Consider the following 22087-nt stretch of genomic DNA (forward strand, 5'->3'; position numbering starts at 1 on the left):
GTCTTTCACATCCACTGTACAGGCAGTGGCGGCATGAGAACCTTTTGGATGTTTTTATTGAGGCAGCATACAGTTAGATCTTGATTTTTGCCTTCACTTTGTTATTGCCATTTGATCTAGTTGGCTAGTCTTCATATTTCAATAGATGAATTTAATCCATTTACCCTCAACGTTATTGATAATTATGAACTCTCTCTCTCTTTTGTTAGTCACTTCCTGCTTGTTGTGTGTATTTTTTGGGTTTCCTGATCATCACTTACCTTTGTGACTCAGTAGCTTTCCAGCAGGCCAATGTTGAGTTCCCTTTCTCTTCTATATACCTATTCTTCAATGGATTTTACATGCCTGTGTGTTTTCATGATGGCAGTAGCGACCATCCTTTTGTCTCTAGTATTCCCATAAGTATCCTGTTAGGCCAGTCTCCTAGTGATAAATTCTGTGGTTTTCTCTAACTGGTTACTGGGTGCTGTAATCTTGGATGGCAGGGGTTTAGGGGGCTTGGGGGTGTCTATTGTTGCTTTTTTCCCTTCTTTTGGGACTTTGGTTATATCATGCATTCTCCTAGGCTGTGAGGTCTCTGCAAAGAAACCTTTTAAAATCGAATGGGAATTCGCTTATATGTGACTTGAAGCTCTTTGCTTGCCGCTTTTGGAATCTTTGTTTGTATTGTACTGTTACCATCTTGTCTATGATGTTTTGGTGAAGTGGGTTTTTTTTTTTGACCTCTTTGTTTTGTTTTCTTTAATCTAGTTGTGTCCATGGAGTTTCATAAAGCTGAATGTCTCTATCTCTTTGAGAATTCAACAGTATTTCTGTCATTATTCCATGAAGCAGATTTCTAATGTTCTTTTCTTTCTGGAATGTTTGCTTTCTTGTTTCTTTAGGTCACCTGTCCTGTACCTTATGAAATTTCCTTAGCATAATTATTTTGTTTTTTTCATAGATTTCCTTCAAATTTGGATCTATTTCTGGAGATAGATATTTCCTGAGTTCTTTGGAGGCTGTGCTTCTGTTTCTGATTCTTATATCCCTATACTGATGCCTGTGCATCTTGTGAAAGAGTTGCTTGTTCTAATTTTATGAAGTAGTTTGTGTAGAAAAGTATTTTAATTTATATTAGATGTACAGTGCTGGTTAGGTAGGTCTCTTGGCTTTATTATGGGTGTTCTCCAAAGTGTGTGTGTGTGTGTGTGTGTGTGTGTGTGTGTGTGTGTGTGTGTGTGTGATTTGTTTGGCTATGGTAATATCAGCAATGTCTATTGGATATCGGTGGTCTAGATAAAAGTGATTCATGAAAATGGTTTTATGGCTTTGCAGTTCATTTAGGTTTCTAAAGGTGTGTATCCTTGGGTATCACAGTGTAGGACTCGTACAGCACTGGAACCTGTGATGGCAGCTACCACAGTCTTAGTGATACAAGATGTAGATTGCACTATCCTAGAATAAGTACAAGTGACACCAAGGTTGTAAGAAAAATAGTCCCAGAGCCATAGAACATGAAGCATCTTTCCCTAGGGCCCTTAGCATGAATATAGGATATGCCTGGGCCTATAGAAATGACTCTCAGTTTCTGAGTCCCTAGATGGGAAAAGACCTTCTGCATTTCCCATAGGATGAGCACAGTAATACTGAGGTACATGGCACTGGTCACCACAGTCTCAGGGTGTAATTGTCAGCTTTTCTTGAGCTTGCAGTACAGTAGCTGCTCCTCAGAGGCTGTGGAATATGGATGGCCTTCTGCAGGTACAAGGGACAAGTACACATGTTACCGGGGCCCATAATACCATGTCCTCAATACCTATGGCCCTCAGACCATGGCCTGTGGAAAATACCTTTCCTACATTCCCTGGGGTATATTCAGATGGCATTTATGTGCATGGTGCTGTCGTCCATGTTCCTGGTGGTTGTAATGTGGAGATCATCCCTAGACCTGTGGGTACTGATAGAGCATTTGCATCTGTGGTTCTCTGGCTATAGAGCATGGATGAAGAGACAAGTGTGGTTGATACAGGGACTGTCCACACTATCAACTGCAGTCTCAAGGAGGAGACCTCCCTAGTTTCCTAGGCTCTGGTAGGCTGCTTGTCCCTGCTGTAAGATTCCCCAGGGACTATAGTGCCCTGTGAAGATGCACAGGTTTCAGGCTTGTAAGGTAAGATGGCAGCCAGCACTAACTGCTTTAACTGCTTGGACTCTGGTGCTTTTTGGCTTATCTTTCCCTTACAGTTCAGAGCATCCCCATGTCCCTCACAGCCAGAGACCTAGGGTTAAAACTGTGATTTGCTCCATTCTCGCGGGAGCCATTCTGACACTGCATTTATTTAGAGGTCCAGTAATCTTTCTGCTGATCTGCAGTGTTCTCCTGCAACCACTCGCCTCGAGCTACAGTTGTCTCTTTGTTGCCCTGGTTCTTACCCACGGCAAGGTTGAGTACAAGGTGTATTTATTTGGATCTCCCTCCAAGGGAAATTCAGTCAGGAATTTCCCTCCAACAAGACCCAACTTCCCTGGTGATTTACACATGTATGCAAGCTATTAAGTTTCTATCATATCACATTCTCTTTCAAGTTATAAGTTAATAATGGGAGGATATGGATTAGATCTTTATCTCCATCTTTAACTTTTAAAAATAAAAATAATAAAAAATAAAATAAAAATAATTCCAAACAGCCCAGCTTAGCATGTCATGGCATGGACAGCTCTTGTTCAATTTCTTATTGTTTAGTTTAAAAAAACCAAACAAAACAGAAACCTCGCAGGTTTGCCTTTCCTTCCCTACTTTCTTGTTCATAATCCACTCCTTCTCACATACTCCACCTGCAGTTCTACCCCAGCTTCTCAGCCCATCCCAAAGTCTAGGTTAATTCAGCTATTACATAATCAGTGTTTTGTAAACTTCCCCCAAAATTCCATGTTTAGAACAAAACATCATGGCTACAGTCAAATACAGACATTGTGAATAGAATTGTTTGGTTTGGTTTATTTAATAAGATAATTTTGTCAAATTTGCTACTCTTAAATAGTATCTTGGTTGCGTGGAAGCAACATTGGGAGCTATTATTATACAAATAACTTTAAGATTTTATGTGCACTTCTAAGGGGAAGCAATGGCCTGCTTTATAGAGTTTAAGAAGAGGGTGGGGTCTGTTCATTAGAATGCATGGGGTCTACCTAAACATCTACATGGCCTTTGCGTTTTAACTTTATAGGAAATCAATGTGTTGACGGTTGCGTTGGTTAACCAAGACCGAGAAAACAACACCGAAAAAAGAAGCCAAGGCTTAAAATCTGAGAAGGAGGCCCTGCTAATAGGTAAGAGAAATCTCTTATCATCTATTTACAGAAATCATCGCCAGAGAATCAACTTGGGCAATAGTTTAGTAATGACAATAATCTAAATAGCCAAGCCTCCCAATCGGAGGTCAGACTTAGGTCATCGAGATTATTCAACGCACATCTCAAATGAATGTCATACAGACTGGCAGGAGGGTCCCTCTTGCCTGGAACTGGAAATATTAGGTAGTTGTCAGACAGAATCGGGTTCAAGAAAATAGGTTAATTCGCATCTCATGTGTCAAAAATCTGAATTTTGAAATTTAAAAAGAGGTCCTGTTGGTTCTTCTTCAAAAGTTCAAAAGCTAAGCCAGGCATTTAGGCCACTTTGAACCTGGCTGGAGGTGAGTCTCTAAGCCCTATAAGCAGAGGCTCCATTCCAAGGTCAGCCCCAAGGCCAGACCTGCAGTGCTGATTGTTAATCACGGTATCCAGAGCAATGCCATTAGGATAATTGGAAATGTCTAAGCCAGATTCCCATAGCATGTAGATCCACTTAGTGGAGATGAACAAGAGGTGCTGGTCCCTAAGGAAGAGAAAGAGAAAATAAGTTACTGTGCAGCTATAACATCCACTTCCCCAAAAGACAGCCAGTGAACCTGGCTGCACCTTGGTAGGGACCCCAGCCTGGGGTCCCCTGGCTCCCCTGCAAGGTGGTTAATGGTGAGGATCCAGACCACAGTTCACGTGAGGCAGACTGTTCCCCTCGCCAGGTCATTATCAGGCAGAAGCAACATCTCCTAAATACTGAATCAGTTCTTACCTTTAAATGACAGGTTCACTGGGGCCTGCAGAAGCTGGCATCGGAGAAATTAAATTCAAAAGATAGTCCAAACTTCATCCATCACATATAGATTTTTCAACTACGGGGTTATTGAATGTGACATCAGCTTAGAGATACTCCAAGGAAAACCAATTATTTTTTCTCTCTCTGATGATATACAGCTGTAATAATATGCCATGCACACGTCTCAGAAGCCATGCTGATGTGTATCGGTTCCAGGAACCCAAAACAAGCCCATACGTAGCTGCTAACTGGCCTTCTCTCCTCTCAGAAAATACCTGCAACTCTGGAAACTCTTATGCTTTGGTTATATAACAAAATTCATAATGAGCCGTAGAAAACTTTCTAGAAGTGTGAATAATACTGACTACTTGCAAACTTTTAAAATTTAGACCAGGCCCCTACGTTATTTTCCTTTTTGCTGGAGATTGCCTCCTATTTAATTTTACATTCTCCTTGGAGAATACATCTCATTTATGATACTTTTTAAATAGTTCTGTGTATATATAGTATAAAACATGTGTGTAAATAAATGTGCTTTTATATGTATAAACATTTTAGTCAATTTCCACGAAATTTTAAGTATATGCTTAATTATTGTAAATTCCTAATTATTTATTTATATGCATACATATGTATGTATGTATGTATGTATGTATGTATGTATGTATGTATGTGAACATGTGTGCAAGTGCCCACAGAGCCCTAAGGAGTCAGATGCCTCTGAAGCTGGAGTTAGAGACAGTCGTGAGCTTTTTGACACAGAGGCTGGAAATCAAACTTAAATCCTCTATAATAAACAATTTCCTGCTGAGCTCTCTCTCCAGTCCCTAATTATTATCCATTAATGAGAAGAGATGAGGGGGGTGTTGTTTATAACTCTCTACCTCTAATGCCTTTAGAATCAGAAAAAAATAAATTAGCTATTTCAGTGTAGTAGAAAGACAACTATGAGGACATCAAAATCTTCGATAAAAGTAAGCACAGCTGACTGAATGTTCACCTCACAGTTCACCTTCGGAGCCAGCCTACCTGCAAACAGTCTGTTGGAGTAAAAGAAAACAAAGAATACACTCATCTCGAGTCGGTCCACGAGAACCTTGTACTACAGAGGAGGCTGGAGACTTTAGGGTTCCATCAACATAAACCAAGGAACAATCTTTCCTTTCAGTTCTCTTGTATTTTTACCTTCCTCTAGTAATGGCTTAACAAAGATAGGACTTTCCCTCACAAACCCACTCTCTAAATATTCATATTTATATTCTTCTGAAAGAGATCCTTTTGACTCTCCAAAAGATTCTGTGATGGAGAAGTCTCTCCAAGCTGGGCTGCGGGTCCGTGGAAGGCCACCATTACCTCTGTTATTAAGTAAGGACATACTATCCTAGCCACCATTCATATTGTCATAAAGTCACCTGATAAAAGCCTGAGAAAGGGCTTGATTGGTTCACAGTTTTGAGGTTACAATCCACCGTGGAGGAGGAGCCACAGCAGCAGGACCATGAAGCAGAGAGGGGGAAGGGGAGGAGAGGGAGAGGGAGAGGGGGGAGGAGGGGGAGGGGGGAAATACTCAGCTCACTTTCTCCTTTTTAACTCTGAAATATTTTTATAGACTTAGAGAATTTCATACAATGTCTCTTAATCATATTCACCGCCCATTCTAACCCCCAACTCCTTCCAGATCCTCCCCATTGTATGGGTGAAGAGTCTATCTTATAGCAGCCGTCTTGTCTTGGTTCTCTGGCTCTTGCAATATTTCCACCACCACCCCTCCTGTGATTTTCCCAGAGCCTTAAGTGTAGGGGGTTGTTGTTTATGTGTTAATTGGGATAGTTATCCCACAGTCAGTTGACTTCTTCATTTTGACCAGGTATGACTGTCTCCAATGAGTTTAGTCTACTGCAAAAAAAGAAGCCTCTTTGATGAGGGGTGACAGCTGCATTCAGCTGTGGTATAAGGATAAGAGCATTTACAATGCAGTCAGAAACTGTACTGGTTCAAGAAAGTGGCAAGCAGTGGGTTCTCCTCTCCTCACCTGCCACAAGTACTCGGCTAATAGAGAGCCAAGCATGGACTCCTTCCGTTGAGTGGGTGTTAAGTCCTAGTAAGTCATTATTGCTTACCCCTAGGAGACAGTGCTACTGTTGCCTCTCTCAGAGTATCTTACTGTGCTGGCCATTGTGGTATGCTGGCATCACAGCTGGATAGAACTATTGCTTGCATTTCTCCTTGGATGTTTGCATGGCTTCTTATCCTATAAGAATTGATCATCAGGGAGGAGGCTTCGAGGGCCCATCGAGATTGATTTCTCCAAATCTCGTGTATCGAGTGTGCTGTGTCTTCAGCAGCAGGGTCTTGTTTTCCTAACCACACCAAGAGCAACTGCAATTGCTGTGAGAGTCTCTTGAATTCCCATGACCATTAAGTCAACAGGAATTTTCCCTACCTGGCATCAGGGCTTTTGTTAGTCAATGAGGTAAGGATATTGTCACCCCAATTGTCATAGCTTCAATGAAATGTGTGTGTGTGTGTGTGTGTGTGTGTGTGTGTGTGTGTGTGAGAGAGAGAGAGAGAGAGAGAGAGATATTAAGCAACCATAAAATAAATAATCCCCTATAGATTTTTTTTCAAATATCCTGTGTTGTTATTCCTCTTCCTCCCCTCTTCCCATGTGTTGCCTTCCCTCCCCCCTCACCAGGTAAGTCTTTCCTATCAGGTTTCCCCATTTCCCCTTCATAGTAACTGTGTCTACCCTCTCTAGTGCTCCCCACCCCACCCAAATCCTACCACCATGGTCCCACTTTAGTTTCCTGGTATCTGCGGTTACTCAGGTTATATTATTTGTTGGCAAATATCTGGGACTATGTGAGAGTATATTCAGGTACCCCAGCATCCGCTCAGGACACATTAGTTTTATATGAGGAATGACACAAATTTCAGTTGCCTGGAAGACAAAGGGAGTGAGAAACAAACTCTGAATGCATTCGACTGACTGTGGAAATGGGGTTAGAGCTTACAAAGCAAGGGAGCTATCTGTGGTCCTTTGGAAGGTTCATCAGCCACACCAGGTTCTGCTCATTCTCAGGACCAAGTTATAAAATCAGAGTCTTTGTTTCATTTATTTACCTCATTGTGACACATTAACAAAAACCAATCAGGAGTCCTCATCATTGTGAATCCCACCCAGATGCGGTCAAACCCCTTCTCAGTTTGAGCTGGGTGCTAAGTAACTCCTCCAGCCTCTCTGGTTCTGAGAACCATGAGGTTCGTAACGGTCAGGCAGACGTGTCTTCCTACCATCCTGACTCCTCTTCGGGCCAGGAGCTACACATACTTTGGTCAATGGGCACCACCTCACACCTCTGTTCCCATTGCTGCGCCCCCAGCTTTGGCGTGTCCCCTGTGTTAGAACTAGAATTCTCCACATAATACCTGGGTCCTAGGGGAAAATATAGTTGAACATAAAGACACTGCATTTACAGTTGGATGGTAGCTTTTCTGTGTCCCGTTGAACAGAAGTGAGGCTGTGACCCTCCCATCCAAGCATAGTCTCTCCAGAGCACTGTGGCCCCCACAGCCTCTGTCCCTGTCTGCCCAGCTCTCCAGCCCCTTCTGAAACTGTTCACTTCCCCAGTGTCTTAATTTATCTTAAGCTAAGCTGCACTTGACACTGCTGGACTCAGATGGTAATCTAGAAACTCTTCTCCTGGGCACCAGAAGGCCTTTCTTTCTCTTCTGTCATTTCCTCTTATAGTCCTTCCTTCACTGAGGTCTCCTTAGCTTGGTCTCTAAATCTCAGAATCCTAAGTTCTGTCTCAAGCTCCAGTGTTGTTTCCGGAAACATTTAGAACTTATTCCAGGGCCCCTACTGGCAGATAAGGCTCTGCCTCCCGCACATACCTCTAGACGTGAGCCATTCATTGTCCTCTTCAGATAGCCCTGTCTTTCCTGATTGTTCCTAACACACTGCCCTTGCACCCCATGGAGTGCACAGGGGTACTGCAGACTTAGTAATGTAGTCTCCTACTTGGAAGCCTGTCTCAGAGTCTCACCATCTCAGAGACGCCTGCGTTTGACCCCTCAGTATAAAATATTTCCCCACCAACCTCCAGGGCGCCCTGTGCTCTTCTGCTGGTTTCCCCTCTTATGCTTATCACCATCTGAAAATATTTCCTTCAGTCTCAGTCTTCTCGTTTACCATCTATGTTGTTCATCTAGGCTGAAAATCCACAGAAATGGCCCCTTTCCTGGTTTTCGTTATGCCATACTCTGCGCCTGGGCATCCTGTTGCCACTGGGTGCTTTAAAGTAAAAACTTAACAGAACCGAGCAATGGCCAGGGGAAGCTACCACTATTTGGTTAATTCAAACACTACCAATTTGGTCTTAGTGAGGAGGTTTAAAACATGGGTAAAATCGATGCCCTGATGGAATGTTTTTATGTGGCCTGCCACAATGGGCCTCCCAAACAAGAGCTGTTGTTCCTCACACAGAGCTGGTTTGCATTTTCTCAAGTAGCTTTTAGGGCTCTGAGACTCCTAAAAAGCCCAGTAGGACAGCGTCTGCTCCTTTTATCCCACTTAGACTGTTGGCTTACAAATGCATTCAGCACTATTGGGACCACGTTCTGAAGTAGGGAGGCTGCTGCTGCTCCACGGGCAGAGCACAGGGCCCTTCCACTTGCAGCCCACCTGGTCAGCATCAGCTCAGCCTCTGTTCCAAGCTTCAAAGCTGCCCCCAGAGTGCCAGCAATGAGTCTCCATTTGGGGACACGTTGCCATTACTCATTAACTTCAGAGTTAACTGTATCCGCCCCTCCCTTTTTTCTCCACTAAGAAATTTCTTCTTTATTTTGCTTTAGTCTTGGGAATTTCAAATACAACTCCCCCTACATATTCTCAACGCATCCTCTTAGTTTCATGTTTTGGGTTTTGCTTTGCATGCACACATGTAAGTGCCTTTCTAAGTTGATCCAGTTTATGCTGGATATGTATGTGGGGGGTGGGCCATCCACCCGAGCATGGGATCAGGATCCTCTCCTCCTCTGCGCCTATCCACTGCTCATAGCTCCTCAGTAAGGGGTGGGTCCTGGCAATCATCCACCCCATCTTTGCCAGGATTTGGGCTGGCATCGAAATACCTATGCCCATAGACCTGGGCTACCCTCAGGCTTGCTCAGAGAGTTTCCCTTTGCAGTGATCAGCAGTCAGTGGAGAAATGCGTAACTGGTCAGAGCTTTGAGAGTGAGAGATGGAGTTCTCGGCCTAAATGGGACATCTATATCAAACCTTCTCCCAAGGTTCAGGGACACTATAGAAGGCAAGGAGTGTGTGGAGAGAATGTTAAGAGCCAGGGGATAGGGAGGAATATTATGAAATGCTGTCTTCTAGCTAGGGCCCTGGCTGTCATGCAAGAATTCACAGCAGCTTTGGTTACCTGCATAACTGCCCCTCTTCTAATCCTGGGAACAACCTGGTTCTTCTCAAGAAGCCATAGAGACATAATGTACAAAGCTGAGTCTGATTTTTAAATGAGAAAAAAAATGAGCATACAGACAGAGAAACTGCATTTTCTCAAGTGGTCACTTAAAGATGTTAAAATTACCATCATCACCTATGGATGGTCCCTATTATACCACACAACTTAGATCAGAAAAAGATCCGCAGACTCGGGATAAAAGGCGAGCTCTCTATGTCGCAGAGCAGACAGTCTCAGAATACAGATAGTTCAGCTTGACGGAGCTGTAACTGTTCCTACCGCCCTCACGCCAACCTCCAAAGACAGTCAGCAAGAGAACTCGTCTATATAGAGAGCCCTCATTCTCTATGAGGGTCCTAAGATCAGCGGGGCACTTGTCTTTGAAACCTGGCTGGCACTCATGGGTGAGCAACCCACACATCACAGAGGAAGAGAGGGACAAACACCATCCCTAGTCAGTTCAAGGCCCCTGCAAATGTCGGATGGCCCACTGCTTTGCCGGTGCTTGTCCTGACTGCATTTTAGGCAGGTGACCTTTGACTCACCAGCATCAGTTCTCACAGTACACAGTGTGGGAGATGCACTACACCTCACACCTGATTAAAGACTTTAGCCTCCATCTAAGCTTGACCTTTTGACCAAAAGCAGCACACGGTCTGTGCAACTGACTCCCTCACAATTTTGCTTTTGGACCCGGGAGCAGGGAGGATGGGAAGGAAGATCATGCTTTTCAGTTCGGTCCTGACACCAATAATCCAGCCATTTGTCAGTACAACCAAGACGGGAAGGATTTCTGCAGAGCGCCAGTCCCTAGACCTCTACAAATGATGACCGCGTGTGAGTTAGAACAGAGATGAGGAGAGCGCCCGTGTCCGGATGTGGATTACACACGTTTCATAACCAGAGACTGTAATTATCAAGGACACTCAAGGCAACGTGATCTCCGACACAGCTGTCTAAGCTATTTTCAGGCCACAACTCCATTGAGAGAAAATAGATCATTTTAACCTTCCGAAAACTACAATTTCAGATCGGCAAATCGAGCAGAAACTTGGTAGTTGAGCTGCTTCCGGCTTCCACGGGGTCTTTGTCCATCTCCCCAGAGTCTAGCCATGCGAACCGCCAGACATCCCCATTCCATGAGAGAGCGCATCACTGTCTTCTGCCCTGGTATCACTGTTACTGTCTGCAGCGTGTACTGTTAGTGGATGCTGGTTGAGAGGTGTTGGAAACCTGGAAACGGTCAGGCCACGTGACTCAGCCTCATGAAAGTCGGTGAGGTTAGGTAGCATTGGTTAACTGAGACTGCTCCCGCTCTCCTCCAAAGAATTTAGTGTTTAACTTTTTGTTTTGTTTTAATGCAGGCATCATATCGACGTTTCTTCATGTTCACCCCTTTGGAGCTAATATAGAGTATCTGTGGTCATACATGCAGCAGCTGGACTCCAAGGTAAGTTGTTTTTTTAAATCGAACTTTTCACTGTTAGGATTCAGCTCGCCGCTTGCTGGCTGCAGGTGGACACTGTGTGAGCTGCATTAGGAGAGAGCCCCATGGCAGCCACTCTCGAAGGACCTGGGGACAGTTGTCATCCCTTTGCTTTTCTTTATAGGAAAAAAAAATCAGTTATTTAAAGTGACAGTGACTTGTCACGGTCTACGGATGTCAGAGCGCTTTGAAAAGCTTGTGAAAGATTTGAAATTACAGACAAGCCTGAAAGTTTCAGAGACGAGGAGGAAGACGTTGTGAGGGCGGCAATAAGGGTAGTGTGGAGGGTCACATTCACACTAGATTCCATGCTGGAGATGTCACATGGAGGAACCATCAATAGCCTAAAGATCTGATACGATCCTGGAGAGTAATGTTTTTAGCATTACTTTTTAAGTGTTAAGGTGGAAGAGGGGAAGGTACAATTTCCTTGTTGAGTTCAGGTAAACAATCTCAAGGGGCTACAGCTAGTAAAGCCATGTCCTTTATGAGGGCTGTCTATGACAGCCAGGAGAGGGCTGGTCACTATAGCCAATGACCTGAGCAATCACACAAGTCAGAAAAAAAAAAAAAAAAACTGCTTAAAGGCAGCAGAAATAAACAGAAGCGCCACCTCCAGGCGGAGGAAAGAACTGAGGCTTGTGCTGCCAGATGCTGGGCCTGCAGCTCTGGGACCCTGCAGCTCGCTCATCGTATCTAGGGCATCCTCTGTTTTCGGTGGTTAGCACGGATTACAAGATTACATTACCACACTGCATTCTCATTTGACGCCACCGATGATTTTACCAACTCAGGATCACAGCGCTGCCTGCCTGAGCTTTATTAAGAAGCCCTGACACTTCGCCTTTGAGAGGAACCATCTGGAGCTGCAAGTGGTGGTTCTTAGTCATAGACTTTTATGAAGGCTGAAAGTGGCTAGGTTTTAAACTTTAATTTTTTTCAACCCATGCACATCAATTATACATATTAGGGGAGTGTAGCTTGGTGTTTCCTAAATTCCCACAGAATGTGATCAGCTACTCTCTTGTCATCCCCCAAGGGCTAGTTTCCAAATACAAGGGAAGACATGTAGCACCTGCCTTTCCGTGCCTGCTTATGTCACTTCGCATGATGTCAAGATTTCACTCTTTATAGACGAGCGATTCTTTAATACAGGCCTTTTAATGTGTCGATCAACACCACCAAGACTGACTATATAATATGGCTACCATAGATATTATAATAGGGTACTTCGGTAGGTAGATCTCTCTATATGCTAATTAAGGTTTCTTTGGGTAAATACCCGAGTGGTATAGCTGGATCATATATAGTTCTGCTTTTAATTTTTTTGAAACTTGGTTTTATTACATGCGTACTTTTTTTGGACTGCATGAATGAACATCATGAGTGTGTAGTGCCTGAGAGGGTGGATCCCCACGGAACCGGGCTCACAGATGGCTCCTTAGCTGCCATGCAGGTGCTGGAAACAAAGAGGAGCCTCTGAAAGGACAGGCAGTGCTCCTGGTCACTGGGCATCTCCCTAGTCCACACGTCTATTTTTTTTTTTTTGGTGGAAACCCCATAATGATTTTCAGGATGGACCGGATTACAGGATTTAAGGGTTCCTTTTCCCTACGTGCTAGGCAGTATCTGTTACTTGCTTTCCAAACGGGGCAAGGTAGAGTCTCCATGTAATTCTGATTCACATTTCCAAGGATGTTAAACACTTCATGTACTGACCACTCACACTTCTTCTGACAGAGTTCTTTAGTTCAGCTCATCTGCCTATTTATTGATCGAATCATTTCTCTTTATTATTGTTAACATGTATACATTATAAATGTAACAGTCTGACTCCATTCAGTGTTGCTCCCATGAGTATGTTTTTAGAAATGACCACTGGTATTGGATAGTCAATCAGGGGCTCGTCCTTGGGAAAGACTAATTATTCCCCTCTCAGCAGTCACTGACTGCCTGTAGGTCTTCGTCTAGAGGGTGGGTTCTTCTTCAGTGTTCCCCATCCACCTGGGCGTGGCATCTCAACTGGTTCTCATTGTTCAGGTCTTGCTTAGGCTGCCATGTTGTTGAGATTTCATGGGTGAGGGTTCTCTGTCATATATAGAAGACACAATGTCATAGCTGGTACCATCTGGTTCTTAAAAGATTTCTATCTTCTGCATTGTTCCCTGAGCCTTGGGTGTCGGGGGTTGCACATTGTAGATGTTCACCTTGATGCTGGGCAAAGGCAGTTTTTCTTTGCATTTTGACCTTTTGTGGTGTTCTCTGCTGTAAAAAGAAGCTCCTTAGTGAGAAGCAAGAGCTTCAGGGATGTGGATAGAAGGATGGCATTTTAGAATGCGCTTAGAAATTACAGTGGTTTAGGAAGATCGCAGTAATCCGTTGTCCTCCGGGTTCCATGGCCTTAGCAGTAGACAGTTGGCTAGCCCTGAATTCCCTTCTATGGAGCAGGTTTGATCCAGTGAGAGCTGTCGCTTATTCCCAAGACACAAGCGCCACCCTGCACCTTTGTAGGATCCCCTCATGGTTCCCAGACCTGATATCCCAGTAGGCTCTTGGCAGCTTGCATAACACCTTCAGATGCCATGGAGAGCTGGTCTTCAAGGAGGACATGCTAGGTCACTTCTGACCTGATGCCTCCAAGTTCTGTGTTTAAAGTCTATGGCATCTTCAGCAATAGGAGCTTACCTTCCAATTCTGGAGGGCAACCAAGAGCAAGGTCAATGGCCTATAATTGTTTTTTTATTTGGTTGGGTTTTTTTGTTTTGTTTTGAGATGCATCTATTGAACTCTGCTCAACTCAAAAGGAGGCTTCCCATGCCTCCAGGTCGGAGCAGGTCCTTTCTGGTAGCCCAGTGGGTCTGAGCCCTTCCCAGGCTGCTGGGTTGGTCACATCTCCTGTCTATACAGTTTCATGGGCCTGGCCTTCTTCTGGGCAACTCAGCTGGTCTAAGCATACTTCACAACAGTCCTTACTGCTTACATACACTTGGGGAGGGAGGAAGCAAGTGAATCCGATCAGTTTCAGGAACTTCCTGATTTTAGTATTTACCTCATGAGCTTATCTTGTTCCTGATCTTAGATAGATGCTCTCAGTGTTTTCCCTATTTTGTATGATGTTAGCTATGGGTTTATCAGGTACAGCCTTTATTGTGATAAACAATAATTCTCAATTAAGGACTTTTAATATGAAGAGATGTTGACTTTTATCATACACATTTTCTGCTTACTGGAATTATTTTTATCTTTTATTATAGTAGTGTGATAAATTGCTTTTATTGATTTGCATATGCAGAATTACTCTTCATCACCATCATGGTACTGATCTTCATGTGCTGCTAAATTCAATTTGACAATATGTTATTGAGAAGTTTTGCATTAGTATTTATCAGGGATACGTTCCTGTAATTTTCTTTTCCTTTTCCTTGTGTCCTTGGGAGGATTTGGTAGCTAGAGAATGATGGCTACATAGAGTGAGTTTAAGGTCTTTGAATTTCAGGTCTTCATAATAGTTGAGGATGAATTGGCATTAGTACCTCAGATGTTTTGTAAGATCACGCGTGTTTCCGTGTGATCCTGGACTTTTTCTTAGACAGTTTAGTATGGATCCCATCTCATTGCTCGTTATTTGGTTAGTGAGGTTTATGTCTCTGTGGTGCAATTTTGGGCGGCCACTTGTGACCATTTTCTTAATTTTATTTATTTAAACTATTAGTATTGCCCTGAACTTCATGAGCTTTTTTGTATAAATCAGCTTCTGAGTTCTTTAGTGGATTTTATTTATTTTTAATTGCTTTGGAATGTGCTCCTAGAGAAATTGACTTTTCCTTGTGCTCCTCCACTGAGATTTCTGCACGCGTGGGTCACCCACTACTGTCATGGAGAGGCCTTCTCAGAATGTGGCTTTCCCTGGTGGCGATATCAGCATGTCAGTTTGTTGTGGGATATCGATTCTGATTTTCGTCTGGGCACTTTAGAATAGTCTGCTAAAGGTCGCTTGGAGGCTTTGGCCAGCTGCACTCTGTAAGTGCAGAGACTCACTTGTCTCTGAGAGAGACTCACTTGTCTCTGAGGCCACACAAGTGCTCACACAACACTTCAGTCAGATAACATGCAGATTGGAGTGGCCATGCAATGGTTTCCCCTATCGGACTCTGGGGCTTATTAGGTAGCATCGGAAGTGATAAAAGGTCTGAAGCCATTTCCTTCTGACTGGTGGTATAGACCTAGACCCTATATGACGAGAGAGCCCCACCATGGGCTCTGCACACCCAGTCCTAACAATAGTAAGTAGCCGGGAGTGGGAGTAAGCAGGGTCCTAAAGGCAGTTCCAGCTCAGAAGACAACAGTGTACTTTCCTCAGAAAGGAAGCACACAGAACTCTCTCCGCTACCACTCCTGCCCACGCAGTCCTCCATCTCCTCAGGGAAATGCCCAGTGGTGCTGTCAAGATTTGTCCTCATCCCTGAGAAGAGTGTATCACAAACGACTCTAAAACTGCTGGGTGCCAGGGACCAGACCACGTATCCTTTCTAGCCCAGAGAGGCTATGAGGATATTTATTATGCTTTTTAATCCAGAGAAAATTCCTGCTAAATTCTGGAATCCCATATCTAGGGCTTTACAAAGGAAACAAAATAATAAGAGGTTTGCCTTCTTTAAGCGAATTCACCAGGGCCTGGTCCCCACATCAGCTGCCAAAATGCTCCTAGGCAGCCTGGCTCTTCAGGCAGCGTGAGGATGCTGTCTCCAAAGCTGCAGCCGGGTCCCACCGCCTCTGGTTAATCAGAATGAATGGGGAGTTGTGGTCCTGCGCAGAGTTTTGGTTACAGTTGCATTAAGGCCACATGGATCTATCCTACCACCACCGCACAGCAAGTTTGCTGCTTCTAATAATGAAAGTAATGTGAAATTTTCACTCAAAACAATGTGGTTTCCTTGAGATTTGACACTACCACCACTGGCACAATTGTAAGCAAGCAAGCATTTCGATTCTGCTCACCTCTTTAATGCTGAAAGCAAAAAAAGCAGGCCCTGTCCAGCCACATAATGTAACTGTTTTTGCTAGCATTTCCCCAAAGGCTGCACTTAGGAAAGAGAGTGGTTGGGATGGAAGCAAGGGCAAGAATTAATTTAAATTATGCTGGGCATGTAAATTGTTCATGGCTCCTAAAACCATGTAGCCCCATAATAGGCCATTTTCCAGCTAAATATTATTCTTGTTCCTGATAATGATGTTTGTATTTTGCCTTTCCCTGTCCTTGGCTTGTTCCCAACTACCCACTCTTCACCCACCTGCCTTCTATCAGAAATGTAAGGCAGGCAGGCAGGATGGTTCTTTGAGAGAGTCAGGGCACGGGCTTCAAGAGGCTTTGCTGAATCTCCCAAACAGACTAAGTTTTCACTCACCTTGGAACGGAACCCCAGCTGAGAGCCAGGAACCCTCCCACTGATGCTAAGCCCCACAGACACTGGAGTGGAGCTGTGCCAACTGCTTGCTGCCTGCCTGCCTACCTGCCTGCCTCTGCTCCAGCAAACGGCTCATACAGTCTAGGGCAGTGGTTCTCAACCTTCATAATACCATGACCCTTTAACACAGTTCTTCGTGGTGTGGTGAGCTACAACCATAAAATAATTTTCATTGCTAAGTTCATAACTGTAATTCTACTACTGTTATGAATTGTAAGGTAAGTATCTGTGTTTTCTGATGGTCTTAGGCAAACCTCATGAAAGGGTTGTTTGACTCCCAAAGGAGGACTCCTGGTCTAGAGGCTCTTCTCCAGTCTACACACACACACACACACACACACACACACACACACACACACACACACACAAGTATTTATGTATTTTCTTTTTGAGATAGAGTTTCATCTACCTGGCCCAGAACATAGAACAACTAGATACACCAAGCTGGCCTCAAACCTACATGCCTCTGACTTCTAAGTGATAGAAATTAAAGGAAGGCACTTCCACTCCTGGCAAATTTACATCTTCAAAGGACTGTAATCCAGTCCTGTGTGTGGCAGGCTGCCCTGGCCACCTCTGCATAACCTGCAGCCTCCACTCAGAGCTCCTAGACTGAAAGGTCTGGTTCCAAAGCAACAGACCCAGTACAGTACGATCTGACAACAGATGCAGGCAGACCTGCCAAGGCCACCAACTCAGCTCGCATGCTCCGAGATAGGTGAGCATTTCCCACCAGGGGAAAATCATCTGCGTTTTTATAACACTTCTCTGCACATGCAAAACATCAGCATCTTTTCCGTTTCCCAGAGATTCTGATTTTGCCTTAATGGCCCAGCATGCTTTCCTGGGCTGTGGTGGATGGCGATGGTGGGCGAAGTGTTCCTAGTGAAATGTCTAAGTTTCCCACATGAATAATCCTCACTGTGATATATGTGCCCGTGTTAACAGCCAGCTGTCAGTGAGCATTAATGACCGACTGCTTAGACAGACTGTAATGAATGTGCTTCTCAGGTATCGAAGCACCTCCAGAAGGGAACAGACGCCCTGCTTGTCTGCAAAAGAGAATGTGTTCACTCAGAGAAAGGGAAGCCAGGAGGGCTCTGTGACACCCAAGGAATACTAGACTATGTCGGTCCTTTTCATGTGGCCAGTTAGTCCTCTGGTCCAGACTGGATTAGGACAGATGGCCGGCACGTCTGAGAGAGGGGAGTGGGGGGAGGACTTGACTCACATGGGCAAGGTCCTGTGTTCAATTCTTAGCAACATGCTCCCTCCCCACCCCACTCCACCAGCTGCAAGCAGGCTACACATATTCGCTACCAGCCCTACAGCCTCCAGAATAGATGTTGTCATTAGACATGAATTCTACCCTAAAAAATGTAGCTGTTTTCCTCCTTCCTAAAGTTTCTTCCTACACCAGCATTTAGCTGACCCCACTCCGCCATCTTCATGGCCATGGCCTCTGCTTGATCTGAGGGAAGACAGCTCACCCCAAGAATAACACCCCAGTTTGACTGGCAAAATTTTTTAGAAGTAAAAGGAGTTTTGGAGGGGGCAACATGCCCTCATACAGCCTTGTGGAACTGTCTCTTGCATGGAATAAGGAAAAGGGATTTAAAGAGGGGAAGACAAGAGCTTGTAGTGCTGCAGCCTGGCCTCAGAAAGCAAAAAGAAAAGGTCTCCTGCATGAACTTAGGGGAAAGGATGCGAGTATCTACTGGAAAGAAATAGCCATGGCTGGAGCGAGGACTCAGCTGTCAGGAGGACTGGCTGCTCTTCCGGAGGACAGAGGCTCAATTCCCAGCACCTACATGATGTCCACAACCATCTATGGCTCCAGTCCCAGAGGACCAGATGCCCTCTTCTGGCCTCTATGGGCACTGCATGCCATGTGGTGCACAGACCAAAAGCAGGCGTAACACTCATGCACATAAAACTTGTTTGTCTGTTTGCTTTTTAAAAAAGAACTGATCTCTGTGAGGGTGTGGGCATACTTGGCCTGATTTAAACACCACACAAGTGACACATCTGTAGAAACAACACAGATTCCTCTGCTAAAATGTACAATCTTCATATTTTTAGATGTCAATTAGGTAAGAAGATGTCTTCTGGGCCTAACACTGAGTTTGACTACATACCTCCTGTGCTCATCTTGGGTGACCTTTGACCACAGATCTTGACCCTTCTGCCCCAAACCTTTTACTACCACCTTTGTTATCTATCTGTGTACTGTATAGAGACAGAAAGACAAAGAGGACATTGCTTATGCTGGGCACTGAATCACTCCTCCCAGCTGCACAGGAAGATGGTATTTCTATTACACATGGAGGAACTGAACATCACGGGTATTAAATGAAAGCTGCCCAAGGCTTAGCTCAGAGTCGAATCCCTGACTGTCTGACTGAAGCCTCAATTCTTAACCCATATGGAGCCTCTCAGAAGAATTGCTGGGGGAGCTTGTTAAAAATAGATTATCTGGGCTACATTCCCAGACTGCTAACCCAAGGTCTCCAGAGAAGCAACCAGGGAACCTGCACTCTTTAGCAGGAGCCCCGGGTGCTTGGTGTTCCGTGACAATGCAGCACTTCTTGCCTGGCTGGCCACTCCAGCTGGAGAGCGAGCATATTAAAGCAGTGTCCAGGCCACATGCTCAGGTCTTTACCAAGCTCTATTTTCCCCATCAGCCACACAGAGCTCGTGAATAGAAATGAGGATCTTCGCGATCCCATGGAATGAGGGGGTACTTTGCAAGGTCACTATGAAAACTTTAACAATAGTTTAGGAGATTTCTGTGGGTTGACTCGGGAATCTAATAATCTTTCTAGCACAGTTTTATGGTATGGTGCATTCAGATTTCAAATTAATCACACACACACACACACACACACACACACACACACATCCGAATACAGTCTATTAGAGCATAGAGAGATGAATCAATGGGTATGAGGACTTACTGCTCTTCCAAAGACACCCAAGTTCTGTTTCTAATACCCATATCAGGTGGCTCCCAACTACCTGTAATTCATGCTCTAAGGTCAGATTCCCTTCCCACACACACGTGGTACACACACACACACACACACACACACAAACACACAGTATAGATACACATACACACACGGCATCCCCATAAGCACTCACATAACCAAAGCACATAAATACGTATAAATAATAAAAGTTCATATTTTAAAAAAAGAATATCATCTTTTTACCTTCCAGGAATGCCTCTTTTTAACTGAAAATTTATGCTACAGGTCTGGGAATACTGAGGAAGGTTCTCCCCATGAATGTTGGGTACATTTGATTTGACTTTCTATTTAATGTACAAACCAAAAAGACAAACTTCACTTTGTTAAGTGGGAAGTGTAGTCTTTACACCGACCTCTCTGTAGCAATTACACCGTGAGAAATGGTGATCTCTCTTCTGCATCTAGCACTTCTCTGTGCCCAAGTCTGTGCTAAGCCAGCAGCAAAGCCCCACCCTCATTAAATGTTACTCCCACTTGCTAAGGCTTAAAGAGACTAATTATCTTCATAAGGTTCATTTAACTCTTAACAACAGCATATTGGGGTTTCAAACACAGTATCAGCCCCCAGATTGGCCATTTTGTTATACAGGTCCTTGCAATGCACCCAGGTTGGGACACAAACACGGTATTAAAACAAGAATAGTGGCCGAGGTAGGAAAGATCAAAGTTAATTTTGTTTTAAATGAAGAACAAAATGAATTATTAATGTAAGAAGTACCTGGTTTTGGGGTTTTTTTTTTTTTTTCCAGGAAAATTTTTGACTGAAACATCTGTCTAGATATTGTGGCTTTTTTTGTTTGTTTGTTTTATGACAGGCTATCAAGACATTTTATTGCTATAAGTCTAAGGTTTGGTATTCATTCCTAAACCTTTATCATCTCTAAGAAGAGAAAGTGGTTGAATGGGGCGGAAAAAATCCAACCTTAGGGGCTTTCTGATGAGCTCGGAAAGTTTCTGCCCTAGGCAAGTGAGACTGAGCTCAGGAGTGGTGGGGAAGTGTGCTGAGCCTTTTATGTCGGGAAGGCTGTTAAGGTTCGGTTCTGACCCCGAGGCATCTCTCTATCCACACAAGAAGGGCAAGCTCAGAACCTCCCAGTCCTTCATCCCACGCCCACCCTGCCAGCCGCTTACAGACAGGGCGAGCCAGGGCTTCCCCCTGCTGCCTGACAGCCAAGGAGAAAACTAAGGGTCTCCATGGAAAAGCAGAACCTAGGTCTGCCGTTTCCGGTTTTCTGTCAAGCGCCTTTCCCCAATTGACTTCTCTCTCTTCCTAACAGATATCTGCCAGTGAAATTGAAATGCTTCTGATGAGACTGCCACGCATGTTCAAGCAGGAATTCACTGGTGTGGGAGCGACGCTGGAGAAGAGATGGAAGTTGTGTGCCTTTGAAGGAATTAAAACGACCTAACTGACGGCCAGGAAAGCTGGAAGCAAAACCGTCTGAAGCCAGCCAGGGCCGTACGGCCTAGGAGCCGGAGGGTTGGGGTCTGCCAGCGTGGGACCTGTGTGGAGCCACCAAAGCTTTGTTCAGTGACATCTGTGGCGTTTTCATGTGCGTGGAAATGTAATTGTGTACCAGTTCCTTAAACTAGACCAAACCTCATACTATGCCAGACCTGCCCCTATGAATACCAAGCAATGATTCCACAGTCAATGACCACAAAATCTCAAACTAGGCCTCGTTGCCGGGTAGCGCAAATGCTTAAAGTCGGCGGCGCTGCAGCAATGGCGGTTGCCCGGCTACGGAGTTGTATATGTAATGTACAGCTGAGAACATTAAATGACAGACATTCTCCTGATGGTCTTTCTGTTTTCGTTAATAAAACAACAAAACAACAACAACAAAAAAAAAGGTGATTTTACAGTGGGGAAAAAAATCATACCAAAAGAAAACTTGAATATGTGTTTGAACAGTTATTGTATTTTGTAAATTAAGTTATATGCTATTCCAGGGACTTTTTGCCTTATTGAAGAGGCAGAAAACTATGATTGGACTCCTTGAGAATGCTTTATCAGGGATATTATTTTTCTAATGTAACGGTTCTCCATCACGTGTTCTTTTCACATGGACTGCATAGCAATTTTCATAAACTGTAAATAGAAGGAAACCCGCTGCTGTCCCGTGCTTGTATGTAACATTCAGGTTTATGCATTGAAAAACATTCGGAAAATATTCCTGTTACAAATTTTATAGCAAAGATATTAATTTTTTTCAATAAATCTTGACTTCTACCACATCGGTTTTATGGAGTATTTTTGTTCACACATCTTCATTCCTCCTCATGAAATCTTTCTCTCAGTTCTCTGATGTGTGTACGAGACTACGACTTCAGATGCATTCACTATGAGACAACTGGCATTAAGAGAAAGCACACATTGCTAACATTGGGAAATAGAGTTGTCGTCTTGGAGAGCACAGGGCAGGAGCTGTTCGGGACTGGAGTGGACACGGCGATAGTGCCAAGAAGAAAACATCTAAATCCAGTCAACTACTGATTTTCTGTTGCTC

The 22087-nt window shown here is 44.1% G+C and overlaps 1 protein-coding gene across 9 annotated transcripts in view; it reads left to right on the forward strand.

Annotated features, from left to right (window-relative positions):
• The window catches only part of Enox1 (ecto-NOX disulfide-thiol exchanger 1), a 564401-nt gene extending 542588 nt beyond the window's left edge, over positions 1-21813 (forward strand). For all 9 annotated transcript variants that reach the window (XM_039094030.2, XM_039094033.2, XM_063274306.1 and 6 more), the window contains 3 exons: positions 3210-3312; positions 10959-11044; positions 20855-21813. In XM_039094030.2, the coding sequence (XP_038949958.1) occupies positions 3210-3312; positions 10959-11044; positions 20855-20986 (321 nt within the window). In that variant the 3' untranslated portion in view covers positions 20987-21813. The remainder of the gene's footprint in view (positions 1-3209; positions 3313-10958; positions 11045-20854) is intronic.
• Positions 21814-22087: the final 274 nt, after the last annotated feature.

Source organism: Rattus norvegicus, chromosome 15, assembly GCF_036323735.1.
Source record: "Rattus norvegicus strain BN/NHsdMcwi chromosome 15, GRCr8, whole genome shotgun sequence".
Taxonomy (NCBI): domain Eukaryota; kingdom Metazoa; phylum Chordata; class Mammalia; order Rodentia; family Muridae; genus Rattus; species Rattus norvegicus.